General features: G+C 35.2%; 2 protein-coding genes across 2 annotated transcripts; both read right to left on the reverse strand.

Annotated features, from left to right (window-relative positions):
* On the reverse strand, positions 1–3,444 carry LOC110929873 (NADH dehydrogenase [ubiquinone] iron-sulfur protein 7, mitochondrial). The gene is made up of 2 exons (XM_022173056.2): positions 2,868–3,444; positions 1–425 (listed from the first exon to the last, which is right to left on the reverse strand). Exons 1-2 carry the CDS (start codon positions 3,263–3,265, stop codon positions 191–193), a joined length of 633 nt encoding a protein of 210 aa, XP_022028748.1. The 5' UTR covers positions 3,266–3,444; the 3' UTR covers positions 1–190.
* An 8,453-nt stretch (positions 3,445–11,897) lies between these two features.
* On the reverse strand, positions 11,898–13,134 carry LOC110929874 (abscisic acid receptor PYL2). The gene has a single exon (XM_022173057.2). The coding sequence runs from the start codon at positions 13,028–13,030 to the stop codon at positions 12,470–12,472; it is 561 nt and encodes a 186-aa protein (XP_022028749.1). The 5' UTR covers positions 13,031–13,134; the 3' UTR covers positions 11,898–12,469.
* Between the last annotated feature and the right edge of the window lie 13,278 nt (positions 13,135–26,412).

Genomic DNA, 26,412 nt, shown 5'->3' on the forward strand with positions numbered 1-26,412 from the left:
TACACATTCAAAAACACTATTTGAGAAAATTAACCAAGCCATAATATCATAGATCGAGAAAAAAACATACAAAACCCATTTTTGAGGTGTCTCATAATTGCACTTTCTACACGAATACATAAGCAGGAAGAGCGAATACACAACTTATTTGGTATAATGCATACCGGGCCCATATAACATGATGCAGGTCTCACTTGGTCCACCAGTGAAGGAAGTCTTTACGCCTGTTGATCTTTTTCTGCAGTTGAAGAAGCCCGTATAAAAGGGCCTCGGCTGTGGGTGGGCAACCAGGGACATAAATGTCGACTGGTACAATTCTGTCACAACCCCTAACAACAGAGTATGAGTAGTGATAGTATCCACCACCATTTGCACAGCTGCCCATTGAAATCACCCACCGTGGCTCTGGCATCTGGTCATACACCCTGCAACAATAAGCAGTCAACTCGACATTTCAAGCCAACAGTTGTGACAACGTAGGCCCATCATACATGTTAAAATTATTCATAATCAGTATCACATAATCATTTTGTAAATAATGCAAACGCCTAATTATCATGCAGAATCTCCACAATTCATCATAAAACATTTTCACCTTAACAATAAAAAATCATTCTTCCAGATCCTAAAGGCGTTGGTGGTGGCAGTGAGATGTCTTTCACACTCTAAATGGGAGATAGGGTTTGGAGTAAACGCGAAACGAGACGACCGGTGGTTCTGGAAAGTTATGAAAAATCAGCAACGACTAGGGTTCTAAACAAAAACAGGTTTCTCGAAGAAATAGTAGCAGGGATCAGAGACTGAGACACAAACAGGTTTTCTAAGTGAACAAAACGAGCCCCTGACTAGAGTTTGTATCGTACCGAGAGCTAAGGCCCTGACAAGAGTTTGGGCAAAATTCTACAAGTTCCGGGCAAACCGGCAAACTAGTGTGAAACATCCAAAAATGGCCAGAAACCAGCCTGAAGGAGCCCTAACAAGCCTAAAACATGTCTAAAACCTCAAAAATGGTTTGTTTATGCTATGCACCTTGCTCATCTCAGCACTCATTTATTAAGCCCCTTGTGCCTAGGCCCAAAGCTCACCTTTGAGCCTTGAGTGCACCTTGCGCGCTATGTAGTTAGGCTAAGTAGTTAATGCAGTAAAATACCAGATATCGGTCAAGGACCGATATTTGAGGTATCGGTTATCGCGGTGGGATATCAGTAATTTTAACATCATGCTAAATTTTTACATATAGCAATTTAACACTAACAATTCAGTATACTCTCCTACCATTAACAAATTAACCTTCTGCAACTTGCAAAACACTAACAATTGTAGCAAGTAGGAATTGATTAAGACTTAAAACACTAACATTTAACACTAACAATTAAGACTTAAAACACTGATAAAAACAATAAGAAGAAAGACGAATGGTAGAACTAAGAAGAAAGCATAGTTATCAAAGGCGTCAGGCGCATAGGCCTTGCCTGTGGCCTAGGCGCAAAGCGCAAAAAAAGCGAGGGTCTGAGAAAAAAAAAAGCGCACTTAAATGAAAAAAAAAAACACAAAATATATTATGTATTAGAAAAATAATATACTTCTTCAAATAAATAAACAAAAGCTATTATATACCATTTATAGGGGTTTAGGAATGTTTTAGGTTGTACATACAATAGTTTCTAACCGATAATTCTTATCTACAACAATACAAGATTATTGTATAACTAATAAAAAATATGACAGTAACCTGTAAAAAAAGAGTATATAAAACAGATCTGAATTCTGATGAGAAAACAATGTTTAAAATATAGAATCAATAGAGAAAAGATATTTAAAAATAATAAAATTAAACCAAAATATATAAAAATTAGCAAACTGCATCATACAGTGAGTCAGTGACAAGTCATGTTACTGTTACCGCACAAGAACACAAGCTGGAACCATACGGTAATCCACAAAACACAAGACTCACCTAATTTAAATAGAAAAGTTTACCCTTACCCTTTACATTTTCTTGCTTCTCCTCTCCCTCCTCCCTCACTAACAACCTGCAACTCCGGCAACTGCAATTTAGGCTATTTCAGGCAGCTTTTTGGATGTTTCAGACCAATTTTAGACGTTCAGAGCTGTTAAAACCGGAAATTGCAGAATCCGACCAGAATTTGGCCAGAAGCTTGCCAGAGCGCAACTAGACTGCCAAGAGGCGTTTTGTTTGCGCCTCGCCTCGCCTGAGCGCGTAGGTCGCTTTTGATAACTATGGAAGAAAGAACCTGATATCGGGAAAATCGGTGATATATTGGTCAAATATCGGTCCAATATCGCCGATATTATCGGTACAGATATTTTGCACCGATATCTCGGCAGGGAACCGATAACCGATATATCACATGGTATATCAGTTAATGGTCCCCCGCCGAGATATCTGTGCCTTTCTTCTTAGTTCTACCATTTGTCTTTCTTCTTATTGCTGTTATTAGTGTTTTAAGTCTTAATTGTTAGTTGTAACTGTTAAATGTTAGTTGTTTTAAGTCTTAGCCAGTTCCTACTTGCTACAAATGCTAGGAGAGTATACTGATATCCCACCGATATCTCACCGCGATAACCAATATCTTAAATATTGGATCGATATCCGATATTTTACCGCATTAACTACTTAGCTTGCGCATTTGACAACCATGATCTGCTCTTTAAAGAAACCAAAACGAATAATTCAAGCAGCACAAACAAAGCCTACCACTAAAAAGTTTCAAACTTGCTACCAGCCTCCTTTCAATCTACCCAACCATCTTTCCAAAAAAAGACCCAATAACATAAACAGTATACTCATCAAACCCTATAACAAAATAGAAATATAAAAGTAAGAATAATAATAAGGAACATACTTTCTGAGTGCAGGGGCCATCTTGTTAGTGAGAGTACCAGCAACAATCATACAATCAGACTGTCTAGGGCTAGGCCTGAAAATAATCCCAAACCGATCCAAATCATACCTAGCAGCTCCGGTATGCATCATTTCAACCGCACAACACGCCAGCCCAAACGTCATGGGCCAGATTGATCCACGACGGGCCCAATTCATCAGATCATCCACCTTCGAGATCACAAACTCAGCCGTCTTCGATAAACCTGCCGGAGAACCCGTCGCCGGTGGACCTGGCCTGGAGTACGGCGCCGGAGAGGAGAAGCCGTCGGCTAACACCGGGAGGGTTGTGTGGATTGATGCGGCGGCGCGTTGGGAAGACGCGAGGAGAGCGAGGCGCTGTGATTGTCTGAGAGCCATCGGAGCCCTAATTGGTTTTCTTTTTTCTTTTTTTTTTTTTTTGTTTCTGATGGTATTGGTTTGGGGGAGATGAAGAAGAAGAAGAAGAAAAAAAGAGGATGGGGCGGGTTGACCCGGGTATAGGTGGTTTAATTTGTATCGCCCGTTTGGAGTTGGGTATTAATGTCAAGGGTTGGAATGACAGATGATGGAGGTATCTTCGTGTTTTTAGGGGATATCTATTCATTACCTATATATATAGGGTTAGGTTCATTTGTGAACACTTCCCTATTTGTGAACAAAACGAACAAATCTTGACCATAGATCTTCTTTACTAAATATAAGGGTATGATTGTAATTTTACATATAAATTAATATTAATTCATTAATTATATTCCATCATTAGTAGGTAGTTATCCACGAACAGTTATTTTATCCTTTATTTTTGTGATTTCAAAAGATATTTAAATTTTGTCAAGATTTAAATTTTCATTTATTTTCTTTCGTTTAAAGACTTGCACCTGGTTTAATTTGATTTCCCCTTTTTTGTTACGTACTAGAAAACTAACTTTTCCATTATATTCCACAGATATATAAGCTCAATACACCGATGTACTATTTTAAATACAACTATGTATACATAGTACTATACATATTTATTATATGCGTATACTTAGATTTCAAGTTCACTAATCTTGTTATTCATAAATTTATTAAACTCATCATTAATTTATTTTTAATATAACCCAAAATGATGATTTATTCACCAAAAAACTATCCGTTCAGATACACTAAGTACCACCAAGATAACCAAACGTATAACGACTACTAAATAAAAAATAACCACCAAAGTGTCAAAGACTAGTAACATATACTAATATGTAAACTAGCATGCAATCTTTATAAGAAAAGTCTTCTTAGCCCTTATCATGTGTATCCGCTTCACCAATTATACAATCACGGTGCTTGTTTGCATCTAAACACACTAACCGCACAGTAAACATTTTCCGTAGTCGTGTCAAACTCACCTTCTTATCCTTTTGTGTAAGTTGAAACCCACTGTACCATTTTCCCATGTCACTCCAAGCCAAGTTTCCATGTGTCACATTGCAAAACCCCACAATCGACAATATTACCAATCGTCGCCTATTCAATCTCCAACCTATAGGGCATTACTCCATCAAAGTCCCGACCTTTCGGATAATCAACTGCCTTCAAGTACTTAGTTAAAATATCTTTATGCGGAAACGACAAGCTGAAATACTTTAATAATGACATAAATAATCACTTTAAAAGTTAAAAAGATATTTACCACTTTGAACAGTGTCGTCTTCTTAGAGAAATCATAACAATTGCAGCATCAATATACACACTAGGTTCTAAGTCCTTCATCTGAAAATACATCAGCCCTATTCTAGCTTCCGTTTCAAACACCATTTTCCTGCACATTCTCTATATACTTAGACAGTCGTACTATAGCGATTACATATAAGTACATAAACTTGTACACTCGTGTACGGCATTGCAATACACAGACGTACAACCTTGATTAAATAACGTGTAAACAACCTGTATACCGGTGTACAGTAGTGAACAATAGTGCAATACATATGCGTAACAATTGTTTCCAAATACATACAACATCATGTACAATAGTGTACAACTGTTTCATGGTTCAAATAATGCATTTTACATCTGCAATTCACAATTGTTTGATAGCCAACTTTCATTTTAATAATATACACGCTCAATACACATACGTATACCATTACAGAAAACACATGTGTACAAAACATTATACATATGTGTAAAGGCCAACAACTAAACACATCTTCCTAAAGTACTAAATCAGCAACTTGAAAGCAACTGGCAACTAAAACACCCAAAACTAATCAATTCCGGTTGTGCTTATACATCCCTTACCAATGTTTTTAGCAAACGAGACATCACAAACTACGAATAAACCAAGTCAGCATACACATGTGGCAAAACATAGTACAAGTATCATATTTATTGGTTGAACCCTAAATTAACTAACACTATTGTTGTAACCGGTACAACTTCAAAAAAACTGAAAAATCATATGTATTAGAAGCAACAAAACCAAGCAACTTCAAAAACTATGGCTATTTATATACACTTTCATATGAAACCCTGAATTTTAAATGCAAGAACTCAAGGAAAGAACTAACAATTATAAATAACTAAACCATAATACTAAGTATACGTATGTGTATAGTCGAATAAACCCAGAAAACAGAGTCAACCCAAAAAACAGAGTATACATATGCGTATTCAGTCACCACACTGGCATACATATTTACTCACATAACGTAGCAATCCATGTTCAACACTTGTACACATATATAGACATTGTATTTTCGCAAATGAATAGTACATATATGTATAACAACACAGTATACATATGTGTATAATCGTAAGAACCCTAAAATAAAGAACAAAATTGGAACAACACAACCACACAACCCATAACTCAAACGAAATCAAACAGCTTTAACCAACCATATTAAACAAATATTTTTTTTATATGAATATTCATCTAAAACCCTAGCTTTTACATGAAAAAAAGGAAGAAATCCTGAACTATACACAATCGGATGAAACAGACAATTACAAAAATCGAAATACACTTGAAATTGCTACCTTTATATGTTTTGAAGATGTAATTGCCAAAATATGGTTGCTGGAAAACTGGGGATCGTCAAAATTCAAGCGGCGATGAAAGATGAGGGTGTAGAGAAAGAACAAGATTAGGTTTTTATTTTGATTTTTGATTTAATATTCTAATAACTGATACTTGGGATGGAAATTACTAATTAGCCCTTATATCATTTAATTAAAAACCATGTAACATATAAGAATTACAAAAATGCCACTATTATTAAATTTCATCATCTTCTAAATCAATGGACAAGATTTGTTCATTTTGTTCACAAATCCACCATTGTTCACTCTTGAACCCCACCCTATATATATATATATATATATATATATATATATATATATATATATGTGTGTATGTATGTATACTATATAATAAAAAAACTACTTTTGGGACACTTGTCATATTAGAGCTTCTTTTATAGATAATTATTATTTTAATTTAATCTTTTCTAATTAATTATAGATAACTATGTTATTAAATATAATTTAGTTTAATATCTTATAGATAATTATTATTTAGTCTAATCTTTTATTCTCATTTATAATATTATTTAGAGAAAATTGTGATTTTGACCCCTGTAGTTATATCACTTTTACTCTTTTAGACCAAAAAATTTTTTTTTAACATCTGAGCCTCCAACGTCTTCTTTTCTAGCCCTTTTGGCCCCTAACACTAACCTCGTCCATTAAATGTTAGGGGCCAAAAGGGTTAAAAAAGACGTTAGGGGCCAAAAATGTTAAAAGAAAGACGTTGGAGGCTTAGATGTTAAAAAAAAATTAGACTAAAAGGGTAAAAGTGATATAACCACGGTGGCCAAAATCGTAATTTTACTTTTTGATGTATAAAATTAGATTTATTCAATTCGTACAATACAAGAGGTTTTTTTAAGAATATATATATTTTTTATTATTTAGTAAATAAAATTACATTTATTCAAACCGTGTAATACACATTTTTAAAAATGTAATTTTTTTTTATTATTTGGTATATAAAATTACATTTATTCAACCCGTGCAATAAATGGAGTTTTTTAAAGATGTATTATTTTATATTAAATTTATTCAACCTGCACAATATTGTTCGTATAGATATAACTTTTTATTATTTAATATATAAAATTATATTTATTCAACTCGTGCAATAAAGAAAGTTTTTAAATATATATTATTTTATTATTTAGTATATAAAATTTATTTATTAAACTCGTGTAATACACGGGGTTATAACCTAGTTACCTATATAGATAGATTACACGGGCGGAAATAGTTTCCGCCATCCATTGGTAAAAAAGGTCGACACCGTCCTTTATTGGTTGAAAAGGGCGGCACCCAATCACTGCCTCTCTTTATTTTTTTTACGTTTCCAAAGTTAGTATTTAAAAATTGCACGCGCATTTCAGCATCAAAAGCGCATTTGTTAGTGGTTGTATTGTTTGTTGTATGACTAAACATATCAAGAGACCCGGGTTTGAGACCTAGGTAGCGCATCTTTTTTAAATATTACATTTGATATGCCAAAAGTTAACCCATTTAAGTCAATTTACGCTACTACATTTGGACTTTAATAAAGTTACTCTACGGTTCCTAAACTTTAATAAGAACATGTGTTTGACGAGTGTATTGTTATATACATCTCAATGTTTTTTTAGATTGTGTTATGAGTAGTATGTATATATAACCGAAAAAACAACCTAACATGTTACCAAATCAAGAAATTCTCGGTTTAGCGCCCCGCAACGCAGGCAGGCATAAAACTCGTTAAACAATAAAAGCTCGTTATGATACCGACATTCATTGTTGGAGTCGAAAGAAAAAAAATTCTAAATAATAAAGCCATGATATTCTTTAGAGTTAATAATATACATAACATTAGATTAAATTACAATTTGCATGTGATTATATTAAACACTAATGAAAGCGGCTGTAAACCTACCAAAGTTTTCGATTGATACAAAAGCTATTTTTACGGCAAATTTCTTTTAATTTTTGTTGTCTTTAGGACTTAAACCCAAGACCTCTCATCCCAAAGATGTTTAAATGTTTTATCTTTATCAATGGACCACAATCTCATTGTAATACAAAAGTTGTTGAAGAAAATAAAAGGGTAGAGCCCAAGCCAACCAATCAGATGAAAGCATCAAATGGTGTTTTAATAGATTATAGAATTCCTACGAAAGAAATATACAAATTCAAAAAGTGAAAGGCTAAAATCAAAAAGTAAGTAAAACATTGCAGCCAAAATTCAAGAGTCTTTTATAACTGACAACTTGTTGTGGTTATATATAATAAGTCGTATAATTGGACTTGTTATGTATAATGTTAAACTTGTGTCGCATATGTTTCCTAATTATTAAATGGTAATTTGAATTAGTGAACCTGAAACGTGTGTATTAAATTTCATTTTTATGACCGAGTCAAATTGAGCAGAGCCAGCTCGTTTAAAATAAAATCGAGCTCAAACTTAAATTTTCAGCTCAATTTCAAATTTGAGCTGAGCCGAGCCAAGCCAGCTCGGTTTAAATTTGAGCCGAGCTCAAACGTGCCTTGACTCGACTCGGTTTGGCTTGCGAACAACCTTAGATATGAGTAATACTTGGTGTCCTAGTAATAATTTAAACAACAAATTACCACAACTTAAATAATGTTCTTGTTACTTGTCTTTCATTTCAAATTAACACACTTTAGTTTATAGATTTTTCTCATGTTGGGAGAAATTATACGAAGAAGAGGCTGCGTAGATCATTTTTAGAAAGACAAACACTATTTAAGTGATAGTCAAACAAAATTATTGGAAATGTAGAGTTAGTGAAGAATTCAAAAGAGAAATTAATCTTAGTTATAATAGACAATAAAAAATTAATACATTACGTTTTAGTGAAGAATTGAAAATAGAAATTAATCTTAGTTATAATAGTCAATTACAAAAATTAATATATTAAGTTTTAAATTCTAACACTTACAAATATTTCTAAATTCTTAATAGGAGCTTTATAAAACCCTAAAACTTATGAACTCATTTATTAAATATGTTATGTTTAGGTTAATCAATTTATTTAATGAGTTATGTTTAGCTTGGCTCGTCTATTGAACAAGTTATATTAATCAACCCAAAACTTAATTGTTTCGTGTCGTGGTAAATTTGCAGTCCTAAATGTGATCATGTGGCTCCCAAAATATCACGAATGCAATATTTGCATCCTCTTTCTTTAAGTATAATTAATGTAGTCGTGTCCCCTCCTTGTCCTTTCCTGCAATGTTATGTGCCCTCCTAAAGATGAATTGTGTTAAAATATCTCATTCTCATTCATTTGTATTGTTCATTCTTATTATGTCACTTTTACACTGTGTTCCCGAGTTAAGTTAAGGAGAGAAAAGAAAGATTCTCTCATTTTATTTTCTTTTCTCTCCGTTTCTTTCCAAATTGAAAAAATTAATTTTAGACAAAAAATCTCTCTTTTTCTCTTCTTTTCTCTTTTTTACGCTCTGTTCCCGAGTTAACTTAACGAGAGATAAGAAAAGAAAGTAAAAGTGAGAAAAGAAAAAAATGTCTTTCCCACCATTTCCTCCCAAATTGGAAGGAAAGCAAAACTAAAGAATTTAGCCTAGTTTTTTTCTTTGATTTCCTTTCTTTTCCTTCCTTAAATGAAACTCGGGAACACGAATGAATTGTGCCATGTAATTTGCCTAAAGTTTTTGCCTATTACCCAAAAATCACAATGAATGCATGCCTAAATTTAGATTAGGCAAACTATTTTAAAAAATTAACAAAAACATGTTATTGGTTGATTAAAGTATGAGTCCCACATCATCTTTCCTTCTCTTTGCCGCTTGCGGCAGATGCCCGCCGAAATCACATCGTCATCTTCATTGCCGATGGGGTGGCGGTGGTCTTTGCCGTGCGGCAAGGGCTTGCCGAAGGGGCTTGCCTAACCCACCCCATTGGCCCTTATTGTACAAGTCTTGTTTATATTTTATAAGTATGTTGATGTGTCCGTTTTTTGTTCTGGACACATGGACAACTTCTCCTGGAGTTGGGCTCTGGACACATGGACAACTTCTCCCTTATTGAACAAGTTGTTCTGGACACATGGACAACTTCTCCTGGAGTTGGGCTCTGGAGGCTTGGGCTACTTGGGCTGGACACATGGACAACTTCTCCCTTATTGAACAAGTTGTTCTGGACACATGGACAACTTCTCCTGGAGTTGGGCTCTGGAGGCTTGGGCTACTTGGGCTTGGTGGTTGATTGTAGGGCTGTTCACGAGCCGAGCCGAACAGATCAGAGCTTTGCTCGTGCTCGGTTCATTTACAAACCGATCCGAACCGAACCGAGCGTTTTTTAAACCGAGCCAAAGTCGAGCGAGTATCGAGCGTCGCAGAATAAATAAGGAAAGTGACGATGGGAGTGCTAGTTATTAGAATAAAGTGTAGTTTTCGTCCCTGGTGTTTCGTCCAATAGAACACAAGTATTAATTTAACAAATAACAAGGAATACATAAACACTCAACTAGGTCCTATCGAGATTAACAAGTGGGAAGATAAATCATCGACCGATTGAAACATACCCTTGTTCTATCGGAAGTTTGAAAATGAATGAATCGACTGAAGCAAAACCATGACGAGTTGGCGTCTTGGCGAGTGGAGATGGAGAAATCGAACAACGACGGCCAATGGGGGGTTTTGATTAGGGTCTTACACTTCTGAATCATATGGTGGGTTGAGACTTGAGTATTGACTATTGATCGACACTCACATTTTAGTATTTGAAATTTTGACTCAATTACTCAAATGGACATTTAAGTATTGGATAATGGACTATTGGTATTGGATCTCAATTCTAATTACTTAAATGAGCTCTATTTGGATCTTGGACCAAACATTGTTAATGTTGGGCTCTAGTCATTTCATTAATAATGATACACACACAAACACAAATATATATATATTAAAAATTAAATCGAGCCAACCGAGCCGAACCGAACTGAGCGGACCTTTGCCCGTGCTCGGTTCGTTTACAAACCGAACCAATCCGAACCGAACATTTTTTTAATCGAGCTGAATCGAACGAGTAAATTCCGAGCATTTTCCGAGCGAGCATCGAACGAGCGTCGAGCGCCGAGCAATTTGAACAGCCCTAGTTGATTGTGGACACTTGGGCTGCGCTGATTGCTGGGAGTTATAAAAGACTTTTCGTATCAGACGAGATGAGATATTTTTAACACGAATTTGATCACAAACCATTTTAACCCCAACTAAATTGATACTTTGTCAAAGCGACTCATCCTGAGCCGAACCCAATTTCACATGAACTAAGTTTGACTTGAACCATTTTGATATGTTAGTCAAATATACATACTCAAAGGTATTCATATAACAAATCAAATCGTTCAAAAGTAGTTTTGATAGTTGATCAAATATTAAATGCAAACTCATATAAACATATGTGGACGGCATTTAAGCTTCATCTCTTATTGAAGCCATTGGAAAAGAAAAGTAGAAAACACATACAAATTCACATGAGTCTTGTGGCCTTGTATTTGTTCACAAGTTCCTTAATATGAGATCAACCTTTTCGTTTTCAACATGGAATAAAATAATTTTAACTTTATGTAAATTTTCTATCCATTTTATGCAAAATGATGATAGATTTTAAATTACTAGTTTATAAAAAAATAAAAAAAAAAACTTTTATTTATTGGTGTATTGTATCAAACTTCATATGACAATAATTTATCTAACTTCATGATCATAAATCCGTAATAGTTTTTTTTTTCTTTTTTTTTTTACTATTGGTGTTAGTTTGAGATTTTGAGGTCTCATACGTGTATTACATATAACCTTATTAACAAATTTAATGCTTTGTTTTAACATGTTTATTAGCAATTTTGATTTTTAATACATACTATGATAAAAGTCTAAAAGACAACTACACGAAGTACAACTTGAAATTGCTAATTTCATGCATATATCGACCCCAAATGCAAATGACTTATTAGAAAGAGTTAAATTTCCCTGTGGTTTGGTCATTTTGCTAGTTTAATCCAAAGGTTTCATTTTTAGTCTGTGGGTTCAAAAAAGTTTCACCGTTTTCATTTTAGTCCACTGTGTTAATTTCATCCATTTTTTCTGTTAACGAGAACATCAATTTGGTCATTTTATATGGCCGAATTCCCCTTATAGTTAACAAAATTACATATAAAATGACTGCATTGCCCTTCTTGTTAACAGAAAAAAATGAATGAAGTTAACTTAGTGGACTAAAATGGCAACGGTAAAACCTTTTTGGACCTACATGCAAAAAATAAAATCTTTAAACTAAACTAGTAAAATGTTCCAAACCACATGGAGTTTATTTAACTCTATTAGAAATTACACATCGTCAACTATAAAAAGAAAAATTAACAATACAAAAGATCACACGGCCCCATCAAAATCTTGATTTATTTAACTTTCACATGTTAATGCTACCAACCCAAGTCCCCACTGCTAACCACCGTACATCCACTGTCACCACCACCACAACCACCGTACCAAACCTACTCATTCACTCCCATGCAAACAAGCCATTGCCACAAGACCCAACTTTTGCAAATTCAACTTCACAACCGTATCCGTAAACATCTTAGTATCCTCCACCGTATTCCCCGTAGGTATATCAACAATATAAGACTCCAACACCACCGTATAAACCTTCCCATCTTTCTCAAACTCATTAACCGACGTAACCGAAAGATAGTTATTCAATCTATGCTCACCACCCACCACTCTAAAGCTCAAAATATGCTTCTCATCATCCAACAACTCCAGCCGTTCAGTACTCGTGGAGGCCGGGAGGCCCGATATGACCGTAACCTCACGTATGCTTCCCACACCACCATCCCCAAACATGCTGCAACTCTTGATAAAATGCTTGTATCGTTGCGGGTTGTCGAAACGGCGTACTAGAGGCCACACTATGTTTGTGGGCGCGTCTATGCGTTGGGTTATTAGGGATGTGCATGTGTTTGGAATTTTGTCGAACAGGTGGTATGCATTGATTAAGAGTTGAAGCTCGGAGTATTCGTCTGCTGTGAGGCCTTGTGGGATTGATTTTGGTTCCATTTCAAGTGGGTAGATGATGACTGAAAGTGTTGCATATTAGTGGAGGTCGTTAGTTGATTATGAAAGAGAGAAGATATGAGTTATGTTTGAAAGAAATCACGTGGAAATGGTCGTGTGGGCAGGAAAAAGGGGGGTGTAATGAAGTTCTTGTGATCAATGAAAAGGAGTGTCTTTTATTAAATTCGGAGAGTATTTTAGTTTTTGGTTTTATTTTATGATTATATATTTTGTTCACTTTTATTAAGTTACATACAAACGGTTTTTGAGTGTTTACGAGCATCATATGCTTAAATTTTCTTCTGTTTATCTTTATAGATGGGTTAGGCTAACATATGTCATTGATGGAGTATCGTACTATCTTTAAGTATCGTCTCATGATATTCGTATTATGGGCTGATGAGTTATGCTCTGCTTGTCGTAAGACGTGTTTAGACTTCTTTGGGGAGCAAGCACTATATTGTATAGAGCACTCGGGGTTCATATACCGGCACGATTTGGTTAGGGACGTTCTTTTTGAAATATTTAGACTTGCAGGGAGTTTTGCTAAGAAAGAGACACCTGTGAATTTCTTGACCGGCCCATTAAAGATCAACACTCATACCAACTAACGGTTTGGTCTTTGGATAGATGGGAGGGAAACATGCGTGTGTAGATCTTAACAAAAGTATTCCCTATTGTGGGTTTGAGAAGTAGTGTTTTCACGGTGGGTTTGTCTATTTAAAAAAACTGCTTCGGGAAAAGTGACCAAATACGAGAAAGCATGCTTTGATAACCAACACGTGTTTATACCATTTGTTTTCGATACTTTTGGGTTCCTTGCGTCAGAAGCTATGGAGCTACTTAGTCGAGTCAAAAGAGTCATGCATAGTAATGTTATGACGTTAAAATTTATGAAAGTACCTTTTTAACAAGACTTAGTTTTACTATCTAAAAAGGGTTAACAAGCATAACTTGTTGCTCGTTTTCTTTCTATTTTGATGTAATTTCCTTTTGGAATTAGTTGTATTTATAAGTACAGGGAATTGTTATAAGGAATCTAAACATAGTATTTATATTTATACTATAACAATTAACATTAACATTTTGAGTGAATTGTACTTTCATCTATAGCTTTTTTCATAACCAAACCACCACTAGTCCACAATATTGACGGATACTACCATCACTACCTGTCTGGAAAAGTAAGATCTAGACTTTGATTAACCACATCACCGGAAAAAAAATATCTAGCAGATACTAAAGTCAGTGGTGATCGATAAAACCACCTCCGGGAACTACCGCCTCAACCAACTACTCGGTTTCAAATTTTGGTTAGAAAAATCGGGTAAGCACATAGTCTTTGATGATTGTTGAACCTGCTGTTTCACCCACTGTCGCCAGAGATGGCAAGGAAGCTATATCTAGGTGCTATTAACATGGACAGTGTTAAAGAAGAGGAAAATAGACGTGATAATTATTAATTATTTTACATTGATAAACCTTAGAGTAATAAAATTCATTTAATTTATTCACTTTCATAACCTGTACAAAGAAATCACATGTACTAAATGGTGAAAGTTTTGCCTCTTTAACAACCAATTGAAAAACAAGACGTGGCACATTAGCGAAAATTACACCTAATAAGTTTACGCAGGGCCGTTTCGTAGGTGGACGGGGTAGGCAACGACGGTTATATAAACGCTGAATTGAATAAATGCATAAAGAAGCACTTTGCTAGGTGGTTGACAGGTTGCTTTAACAATAAGATGACCCAGGTTCTAATCCTGGTGTCAAAAATGATATATTTAAATTAGATTTGAATTATTATGTTGTTCGAAAGTGATTATTTAAATTACATTTGAATTATTGTTTAATTTACAATTATTTTGCATGTTCCAAAATAATATATATTTTTTATAATAGAAAAAACTTATTTTGTTTTTCTTTTGGCTCTATGATTTTTTTAAACAAATTTGGATAGGTTATGATGGTTTTACATGATCTCAAATTACGTTTATTTTTAATTTCAACACAACTTTCTCATATTTATAGAATATACCCTTACAACGTGTTTTCTTTCCACGTTCGATGTACAAATGCGAGTGTGATGTGTTTTTTTATCTACGTTCCCACATAAATATTAGTTTAAACGGCCCGTCAGTTATAATCGTTTTCATATATTTTAAGTTTTTTATATATTCTTTTGAAAGTTTTATATTTTAAGAGCCTGTATTTTCGATTCGTCCAAAGCCCCCAGATTTTCAAAGACAGGACCGGGTAATAAAAAATTGCATCTATTCGGTCCACTTCACGTGAAAATTGCGGCATTGAAGCAAAATATCTCCTTTAGTTTCAATTGTCATTTATTATTTGGGCTAGTTTCAATAGTCATTATTCAAGCGACTTTTTTTCCCTTTCAAAAAAAAAAAAAAAAAAAAAATTGAAAATTGGGCTAGGTAATGTGTGAAATTTTGGGCATTTTGTACACCTATCTCTTTCTGTTGGCTAACGAAGTTTGTATTTAGGTTAAAAGAAAATTTTAATCAATGTTCACTTTGGTAAAAAGTGATGTTTTTTATACAAAAACTCCTAGATTTTTAAGAATAAAAAACTTGTGTGTTGCAGTATCAGTTTGTTAAACTTTGATTTGCTTTCATACAATGAACCTAAGATTATTTAACGTGGGTCGCCTAAATCAACCTTTTTGAGAATTTATTTGTTTCTCTATCAAGTTCTCGGATAGTCTTGTTTTGGAGATTGATAAGAGTATAATCTATTATCTATAATAAATGAAAGTTATTTGAGCCACGTGTCACTTAATTAGGGCATCCTCAGTTTTCTTTTCCCGCCCAACAGTACCACTGCCCTCCTCTATTTATATCATTCCTCATTTACTCATTTAGGGCTAATGCTTTCTTTCTCTCTCTGCTCTGCTCTATTCCGATCGATGTTTATCCTCTCTGATGTTTATCTTTCTTCTTCTTCTTCTTCTTCTTCTTCTCATATTCATCTCCTCAACAATGTACGGCAGATGTTACTTCTATTGGATACATCGGCGTTTGAAACCCTAAATCATGAACCGTCGAGTGGTTGAAGAAGAGAATAATCATGTAAGATCTATTTTTTTATTCAGAAATTTTATTTCGTTTTATCTATTTTCTCATACTGAACATGATTACATCTTTTCTATCCTCAGAAGAAGAAACATGTCTCCTAGGGTTTCTTATCGTACTCGATGAACGCTTTTGTACAAGCTCCTCTTAATCGGTAACTCTGGTATGTTTTGCTTTGTTGTATCATGTGATTACGAGTAGATTTATTTTGATATGTTTTGTACTTTGTCTTTCTAAAGCTTTTTTGTTGGTTTATAGAGTTTGTTGATTAGAAGCAACCTCTGCCGGACGGTTGTTGAGGAGATGGAAATGTGAAAGGTGATACCAAGTGTCTTGATAGGTGATACCAGTACAAAAGTTTAGGACATCAGCAAGATAACTTAAATTGGTGTGATTTATATTTTGGTATTTCTAACGTTTTGATTTATTGTTTATTGGTGCATTGATTCATTTGTAATCCTTTGCAGATCTCCCGTCATGTCAATTTTTAGCAATTAAACGGAGTGCTTAAAAAGTTTTCCTTCAGCTGTTTGGCTTAACAATAGTTTTCGTTATTTATTCTAAATTCATCAGTTTTTGTAGGTAAACTGAAGTTTCCTACAATAGGCACAGCCCAGCTAAGTTTCCTACAATGACAGTGGTTATAACAAGTCAATATGGCAAATCACTGTTCAATTATCTGCCTAACAAGTGTTGGATATAATGATGGTTCTACATAAAGTTTGATAAACATCATCCACTGTTCAATTATGAAAAACCACTGATCAAGACCAAAGTCCAGACAAGCACTGATCAACTAAATGTGAAACACTCTTCAACAACAGTGGTTCCCCATCAACATTAGTTGTTCTATCTTTGTTTATGTTAGGAGTGTTTATTCTATCTTTGTTTATTTTAACAGTCCTTATATGTAACAAAATTTATCCTATCACTTCAGTGTTTTGATCTGTACTATTAATTGAACAGTTGTTTCATTTTTATACTAAAAAAATTCCTATACACTTGGATGAATATTAAGCACCTCATCTTGATTGTTTGGGTATAGTATTCTTGAAATTGGTTCAAGCATTTGATTGTTGAAAATATTCCACTACTGAAATACAACCTCTGTTTCTTCAATCTCCCTGTTGACCACTGATTGACCAAACATCAGTGTTTCCAAAACTGGTTGGTATCCACTGATCGGAAAAATATCCACTGCTCACTTTTACATTGTTGACATCTGTAACAACCGTCAATAAAACTCGTAATTAGAATAATAATTATCCAATAAGAAAACCCTAATTAAGACACCCAAGTAATTTGGCGTAAACCTTGAAATTTCCGGAACAATCGGAATCAGGATCAGGGCCCCTAAAACTCGAGGGGGGCAAACCCTAATTGATAATTATCTTTATTAAAACATTGCACAGTTCTTATTTGTTGAAAATGTTGATTCACCAAGGCTATAACCGAACTCAGCTAGGCTAGGAAATAGGCTGAACCCTTTACGGACCGTAAGGGTTGGTCCTTACGGACCGTAAGCATACCAGTCAGCCTTACGGACCGTAAGGGTTAAGGCATACGGTCCGTAAGCGAAGCGAAATTCTGGCTATAAATAGCCGACCTTGGCACTTGAACTGTGGTGTTAAAACGTTGCACAAAGCTTCTGTGTACGTTGAGTTCTAACTGTTACACTACAAATAAACACACACGATCACGAGGTGCTGCCGCAATCAGGGTAATAACTCGATCGCTATTACGATTCAACGTCCGATCGATTATAACTATCCAACGATAGTCCGGGTGCTGCTCGAATTGAGCTTGTACTTTGATTATTTGTCGTGATTTCGACTTGAATATTAGAGTGCTGTTCGAATTCGGACTATGCTCTGTTATTCGTTGTGAATCCGACTGAATTATCGAGTATTGCACTGATTAATCGTTGTGAGGGTTTAATCTCGTGAATTGACGTAACTGCAGTATTAGTTACTAACCTGCCTGTGTGTGCATTGTGTTAAATTAGGTTTAATCAAGGCTAATCAGTAGGCTTATATCTTGCTCGTTAATCTGCAAAGTGAGTCATTCTTCTTTTAAAACTGTTTTCTCACAGATTGTGAGTAAGTTGTACAAAACTCCAAATTTTCAAAGTTATAAGTACAGGGATTAAGTCTTTGTAATCACCAAGTTACAGCCGGTATGTGGGGTTTTGTATACATTACTTATTTCCCGTCACACTTGGACAAACGGGTGGCCAAGGGGTGATCTGACCACAGTCACAGACACCATTGGACAAATGGGCTAGCCAATGGTTGGTCGAGTGACAAATACTGTGGGTAGTTGGTTTGATATCAGAAACATTGTAATCGCTCTTAATACTGTAATTTATAACTAACGGGTCGTTTTAGAAAACAGAATGATTCACTCAGTATTTCCCCGCTGACAAAACCTTTTTCCAACATGTTTCAGGTGATCTGTGTGATCCAGGAAAAGTGCAGTAAAGCACTACAAGCTCAGAGAAGTGGCTCATTGTGAATAAATAAATAAAACATGTTTTGGAAAATAATGATTTCTGTGTGAAATCAACTTATTGTAAATTATGGGATTTTATCCCTAAAAACTTTGTGTAATATATTAAACGAGCATTTTACGGTGAAAAGATCCTGTAATAAAAGACTTCCGCTGTCGCATAAATCAGATACCACGGGATTTCTGTACCGCGGCCCCAGGAACGGGTCAAACCGGGCCGGGGGCCGTGACAACATCCAATTACATAAGAGTTCCACCAACATTATTTTCATGATAAAATTTAAAGTTAAGTTAAAAAATAAATAAAAAAATTCTTGATGACTATTTGTTTTAAATCAAATTAGTAATTAATGCTGATTTCTTGAGCTTTGGACATTTGATTAAGCAAATTTTGAATTTCAAATTGACGGTTATTATATCTTGATTAAAGTTAAAATAAATTTTAAAAAAGTCATTATGACATTTGCTTTCAAATCAAGTCAGTAGTTACTGATAATATCATTAATTTTGAAATTCAAAATATGCAAAATGGTAATTTAAAATTGTAAGGACCTTCAAAAATGTCCCTAATTTATTTAAAGAAAACATCCAATTGAAGTCTCAATGTGAAGAACTTACTAGCACTGTGGTCCAGTTACGAGCCCAAGTATCAGAGATGGAAGGGTTGAGGGGTGGTTCCAGTGTTCACAACATTTCCCCAATGTAACCAATGGATATCAACGTTTACGGGTATTTTTCTATATAAATCTTTAAGAACCAATTTTCCTTAGTTTTTTATAAAAATATTAGCCTGCTAGTGTAAAACTTTATTAATTTTTTTGTAAAATGATTTTTTGCACTATTATGACTAGATTTTAATAAATATTTGTTGAAAACTAAAATCTAGGTCGGAGATGAAGTTTTCCTCCAAAGCATTATAAACTCCACCGAGACTGTAGCAAGAGGAAGGGTCTAGAGCTTCGACCCAAATGATCTAGTTGGTGGTACAAAGATTGGACCAGAATGGTGTGAGGTAAACATTCAAGTACCAATAAAAAAAGATGAAAACTTGGTAAGACCATATGGTTTATTTTCTACAATTCAAGATTGTATTGGTGAATCTATCGCATGGCCCTATCCATTCATCTCGGTGTGTATTTGTTAAACTTTGATACAAGTAATTTTAATATCATGGAACTTAATGCTTATACGTGGATGGTTTATTTGTAGGTAGTCTATGAGGAATTGAGGATTGAGGACGCATGATGACTCAAGATTTTATGCTTCTTATTTCTTTAATTGCTTTTAATTTCTTTGTTAAATGTTAAGATTTTATGTTAGATAATGTTATAACTTATTTATGGTTAGTGTTTTTGTTACGAACATGCTAATTTGAAATATAATGATTCTTTCATTAGTTGATGTTATAGAATAACTATTAGGATGTTATATGTTGATGGTCTGTTTATAAAATTGGTTTTATAATCTTATTTGGGATATTAGGACCATTTTCTTGATATTAAAGTAGCTATAACGTTACATCATAAGGGTCCTATAAATTAATTTTTAAGGACGCTTGTATGTGTATTAAAAGATTATAAAAGTAGGTAATCACATATTAGAACATCGTAAAAGTGTCCTAAAATGTTCTTTTTAGGACGCTATTTAAGTTGTCTATAGATATATTATGCGACCATAAAATTAGTTTCATAATCTTATTTGGTATATTAGGACCTTTTTCTTGGTACTAAACTAGCTATAATGTTACATCATAAGGGTCCTATAAATTAATTTCTAAGGACGCTTGTAAGTGTATTAAAAGATTAAAAGTATGTAAGCACATGTTAGAATATCGTAAAAGTGTCCTAATATGTTTTTATTAGGACGCTATTTTGGTTGTTCAAAGACATATTACGCGACCACGAAATTGGTTTCATAATCTTATTTGAGATGTTAGGACGCTTTTTTAGTTCCGGGACTTATTACGACCCCTTTACATGAAACGCTTTTACCGTTGGTCCTATTAAATGAAAGGTCCTATAAAATAGCGTTTTAGGACGCTTTTGCACGTACTAAAAACACAGTTTTCTTATAGTGTTTATACATAAAAACCCGGACCCCTAAAACCCCAGCTAGATTGAAAAATCAAATAAAACAAAGAATGTGGGTTTTAGGCGGGCCGCGTAAAGGATAGTCTACCTTTACGCGGGCCGCGTCAACTGAAGGTTGACCGGATAAGGATGCCGGGGCCACGTGTTGACCAACTGGGGGACCTACTTGTGACCAATCAACCGTACGCCTAGACTAGGCCTCCTCGCGAGCCGCGTAAAGTCTATGTATGGTTTTACGCGGGCCGCGTAAAACCATAATTTTAGCTATAAATAGCCTGTTACCTCCACAGTCCACTGATGTCGAACAATTTTCATAAAAATGAGTTCTCACTGTTCTAAAGTCGAAATTCAATTAGTAACGGGGTGCTGCAACGATACCGGGTATTAACTCGATCGCTATTACGATTAAACGTCCGATCGATTGAAACTATCCAACGATTATTTAAGTGCTGCTCAAATTGGGTTTATACTTTGTTATTCGTCGTGATTCCGACAGGATATTTGGGTATTGCCCAGATCCGGGCTATGCTCTGTTATTCGTTGCGAATCCGCTGGATATTTAAGTATCGCACTTTGTAAATCGTTGTGAGGGTTTAATCTCGTGAATTGTCGTAAATGCTGTATTAGTTACTAACCCATTTTGTGTGCATTGTTATTTAAATTAGGATTAAACAAGGCCAATCAATAGGCTTATACACTGCTCGTTAAATCTGCAAAGTGAGTCATTCTCTTTTTATCAACTGTTTTACAATACTCCATATTATTTTTCAAAGTTATAATTACAGGGATTAAGTCTTCGTAGTCTTCAATTACAGCCGGTATGTGGGGTATTGTGCACATTACTATTGTTTTTATCAGTTTAGGTGGGCGTACCTAAAACATGATACACTTTTAGGTGAACGGACCTAAATAGTGATTTACGTCACTTGTGGGTGAACGGACCCAACATTGATATGACCACAGTCACCGAAACGAGTCGAGTGACAAATACTGTGGGTAATTGGTTGACATAGAAACATTGTAATCGCTCTTAATACTGTGGATTATAATTAAACATCTGTTTGAAATAAAAAGAATGATTCACTTAGTATTTCCCCGCTGACAAAACCTTTTTCAAACATGTTTCAGGTGATCTGTTGTGATCCAAGGAAAGTGCCGCGAAGCACTATCAGCTTAAGGAAAGTGGCTCAATATAAATAAATAAAGAAACATGTTTTGTAAAATAAAGATTTTCCAGTGAAATCCCCTTATTGTAAATTACAGGGTTTTATCCCTAAATTATGTAATAAAGTAAACAGGCATTTTTAGTATTAAAAGATCCTGTATTAAAGACTTCCGCTGTCGCCTAAATTAAATACCACGGGATTTCCTGTCCCACGGCTCTGGACCGGGTCAAACCAGGCCTAGGGCCGTGACAGGAAAATGGTGGTATCAGAGCCACTGATTTAAGCAAATTAAGTATTTAGCAAAATACTTAATTCTACTGATTGCCTTTCTGTGATTATGTGTTTTATTAACTGATTATTTGTTAGTTACAGTATGGGTAAACAAAGACTTTCGGCTATTTATCATAAATTAGATACTGCACCCAAAGAAAAAGGAACTTCCTCAAAATACCCAGCAGATATGGAGGAAGGAATATTTGTCCGTAAAGCCCAGTTTGAAAAGCCACTTTCTCCCAGTAAAAGGAATTCGATCATTAGGAAAAGTCAGGAAAAAAGAAAGAAATCCCAACCAAAGAAAGTGAGGTTTAATCCAGAAACCCAGGAAATAGGCAATAATCCACCATGGGAAGACAAATTAGATGAAAAATGGGCAGATCTTTACATGTTAGCCACTGTAGCAGTGAATGCAAACCTTTAAATCAGTACCTATAAGCCCGAAACTCTAGAAAAGTTATCCCGTAAATAAATAAGTTACAATAATTCCTAGTATGTTTAAATTTCAGTTGTTCTTTGTATAATTACACGGTATGCAATAATACTTAAATAGTATTTGTGAAATTTCGTTATAAAATTTTAACTTAGCATTTTTGTGCATTTTTGCATATATGCTAAACAACATGAATGAGCTATCTGAAGCCCTTCAGAATCTCAATCTCTATCTAGTACCAATCGAAGTCTCCCACGACTTTACTGGTTACTTTGCTGATGTGGAGGAACTTATGGAATTTCAAGCTCCACCTCCTGAGAAGGCAAAAGTTAAGAAAAGAAGAAGATATGTAGGTTGGAGGAAAGTACGTAGGAGGAAACCCGCAACTAGGAGAGTTCCAAAAATAGAAAATCCTCTGGATAAAGGAAAAGGGATCGAGACCGAAGAGAACTCTAGGCCAGCAGGAATAGAAATCAGGGAAAATTCTAGATTAGCAAAGATAGAAATGGGAGAGAGTTCTAAACAAACTGATGAAGTAACATTCCAAGAAGAAATAGATCGTCTACTGGCAAACTGTGATATTATTAGACCTATCAACAACAACCTTTACCCTTACTCTGCTGAAACCCAAATCCCCATAAATTTGGAACCAGCTATTCCAGACCCTTTAATCCACACACAACCTTTAGGAGGAATGGACGAGTGGTGGACTAACGATTGGCAGTTCCAGAACATAATAAATAGTCCTTATACCTTTCTCCCACAGTTTGACCCAGAACCTATACCAAACCCGCCGCTGAGCAACGAAAACTTAGCCGAACTCCGCCAGTTTGGCGAAGAACTGATAGGTACGGGGAATAGGATCCGGGAAATGGGAGAACAAATCTCCTGGAAATACGACGAGAGGGAGCGTTGCTACTAAATTGCCAGTTGACAAAAGAATAGTGGGGTTGGGAAGTATGTTTGTATAATAACAGTAATAGTAAAATATAACTCTGTAAAATAGCTCAGGAATAAAACATTGTAATATAAACAGTGTGTATGGATGCCTAATATAATCTATAAAAATGGAAGTCGAGAAATCGACAATTTTGGCTATATATATATATATGTGTGTTGTGAAAAGATTTAGGTGATTACGTGCAATTATTTTGTCAGATTATTAATTATTTGACACTAATAGTTTATACCTATAATAAATTATCAGATGGAAAATGCTAATAATGAACCAGTTAATGAAGGGAATCAATCTGAGCAAAATCCAGAAAACCAATATATGACTAGACAAGATATTGAGAATATCATTGCTCAAGGGATAGCCAATGCTATTCCAGCAATCGTAGCTGCTGCAACGCCTGGTTGCACTTATAAAGAATTTCTTGCCTGTAAACCAGCAGAATTTGCAGGTAATGAAGGGGCAACTGCAACACTGTGATGGTTAGAGAAAACCGAAGCAGTGATTGCAATAAGTAAATGTGCCGAAGAAGATAAAGTAATGTACACGTCGCACCTTTTCAAGGAAGGGGCGCTGGAATGGTGGAATACGGTACTTCAAGCCAAAGGAAGAAATGTACCTTATGCCATGAGCTGGGAAGAATTTAAGCAGTTAATGGAAAGAAAATTCTGTCCCGAATATGAAAAAGAACAAATGGCAAATAAGTTTCTGAACCATCGCATGGTAGGTGTAGACTGTCGGGGATATACTTCGACATTCTTCGAATATGCGAGGGTGGTACCAACCCTGGCTTCGCCAGAACCGGTGCTTATTTCTCGTTATATTTGGGGATTGATTGGAGAAATTCGTAATATCGTTAAAGCTGTGAGACCGCGCACTATCAACGATGCTGTGGAATTAGGTAATACCCTAACTGACGAACTGGTGCGCACAAGAGAAGAACACTGGAAGAAAGATTTGGCTCAGAAAATTACCCAAGGATTTCGTATGGGTAATAATAATAAGTTCAAAAAGAGAGGAACGAAGCAATCCTCAAATCCGCCTTTATGCAGGAATTGCAGAAAGAACCATTTTGGAAGATGCAATGTAACCTGCAACTTCTGCAAAGTTGAAGGACATCGTGAAGAAAATTGCAGAAAGAAGAAAACAGTCTGCTTCAACTGTGGAGAAACCGGACATTTCAAGACAGAATGTCCTAAGCTAGTTAAACCAGCAGATAACAAAGCTAAACCAGCAGATGGAAATACCAAAAAGAATGCTAGAGCATTCCAGCTGACCACTCAAGAAGCAGAACTCATTCCAGATGTCATAGCTGGTAGGTTTTTAGTCCACGACGTGTTTGCAAAAGTATTATTTGACTCTGGTGCAAACCAAAGTTTTATAAATACTTCATTCTGCCAAGCTCTTAATTTACCTTTAACCACCCTTAGGCAAATTTTTACAGTCGAAACGGCAGATGGAAATTCTGTTAGCATAGATAAGGTTTTGCAAGAAGGAAAGATAGAGCTATTAGGCCATAAGTTTTCTGCAAATCTATTACCTATGAAATTAGCCGGATTCGATGTGGTGTTAGGAATGGATTGGTTGGTAGCCAACCATGCTCGAATCCTTTGTGATAAAAATTCCGTAGAAATCCGTACCCCTACAGGAGAGGTAATTTTAATTACAGGAGATAAGACACGAAAACCATTGAAATTCATTTCAGTAATGAAGTTGGCCAGTTATTCAAGAAAACAAGAAGTAGTGTATATGATTTCTGTAATCATTAACACTAAAAGTAAGGAACTTCATGACATCCCGGTAGTCTCAGAATACCCAGACGTCTTTCCAGAAGAATTATCTGGATTACCACCTGATAGAGAAGTAGAGTTTAGAATTCATCTAATTCCTGGAACTACACCAATAGCCAAGGCACCTTACCGACTAGCACCCGCAGAAATGCTAGAATTGAAAAAAGCAGTTAGATGAACTACTAAGCAAAGGTTTCATACAACCTAGTTCATCCCCTTGGGGAGCACCAGTGTTGTTTGTGAAAAAGAAAGACGGATCGATGCGAATGTGTATTGATTATAGGAAGCTGAATAAAGTTACAATTAAGAATCGATACCCATTACCTAGGATTGATGATCTTTTTGATCAACTCCAGGGAGCTAGGTATTTCTCTAAGATAGACTTATGCTCCGGATATCATCAATTGAAAGTACAAGATGAAGACATACCTAAAACTGCTTTCAGAACTAGGTATGGTCATTATGAGTTTACAGTCATGCTCTTCGAATTAACGAATGCACCCGCAGCATTCATGGACATGATGAATCGGATCTGTAAACCATACTTGGATAAATTTGTAATTGTCTTTATTGATGATATACTTATTTATTCCAAAAATCAGGAAGAACATTGTGAGCACCTACATACACTCTTAACTTTGTAAAGAAAGGAAAAGCTGTACGCCAAATTCTCGAAGTGTGAATTCTGGCTACAAGAAGTGCAATTTTTAGGTCACATGGTAAATCACGAAGGTATCCATGTAGATCCTTCTAAAATAGAAGCGATTACCAAATGGAAGGTTCCGCAAACTGCTATGGAAATTAGAAGCTTTCTGGGCTTAGCTGGATACTACAGACGATTTATTAAAGATTTTTCTAAGATAGCTATACCCTTGACTAAGCTGACCTATAAAGCAGTTAAGTTTGAATGGGGACCTAGACAGGAAGAAGCCTTTAAGATTTTAAAGCACAGATTGACAAATGCTCCAATTTTAGCTTTACCAAAAGGAACTGAAGATTTTGAACTATATTGTGATGCTTCAAAATTTGGATTTGGATGTGTGTTAATGCAACGCAAGAAGGTAATTGCGTATGC

This window comes from Helianthus annuus, chromosome 3 (genome assembly GCF_002127325.2).
Source record: "Helianthus annuus cultivar XRQ/B chromosome 3, HanXRQr2.0-SUNRISE, whole genome shotgun sequence".
NCBI classification, from domain to species: domain Eukaryota; kingdom Viridiplantae; phylum Streptophyta; class Magnoliopsida; order Asterales; family Asteraceae; genus Helianthus; species Helianthus annuus.

Excerpts from the sequence above, each read along its gene's own strand:
- LOC110929874 (XM_022173057.2), bottom strand. The coding sequence starts at position 13,030 with ATGGAACCAAAATCAATCCCACAAGGCCTCACAGCAGACGAATACTCC.
- LOC110929873 (XM_022173056.2), bottom strand. The coding sequence starts at position 3,265 with ATGGCTCTCAGACAATCACAGCGCCTCGCTCTCCTCGCGTCTTCCCAA. Across the intron at positions 426-2,867 it reads ATGGCCCCTGCACTCAGAAA|GGTGTATGACCAGATGCCAG; the intron begins GTATGTTCCTTA and ends TTATTGTTGCAG.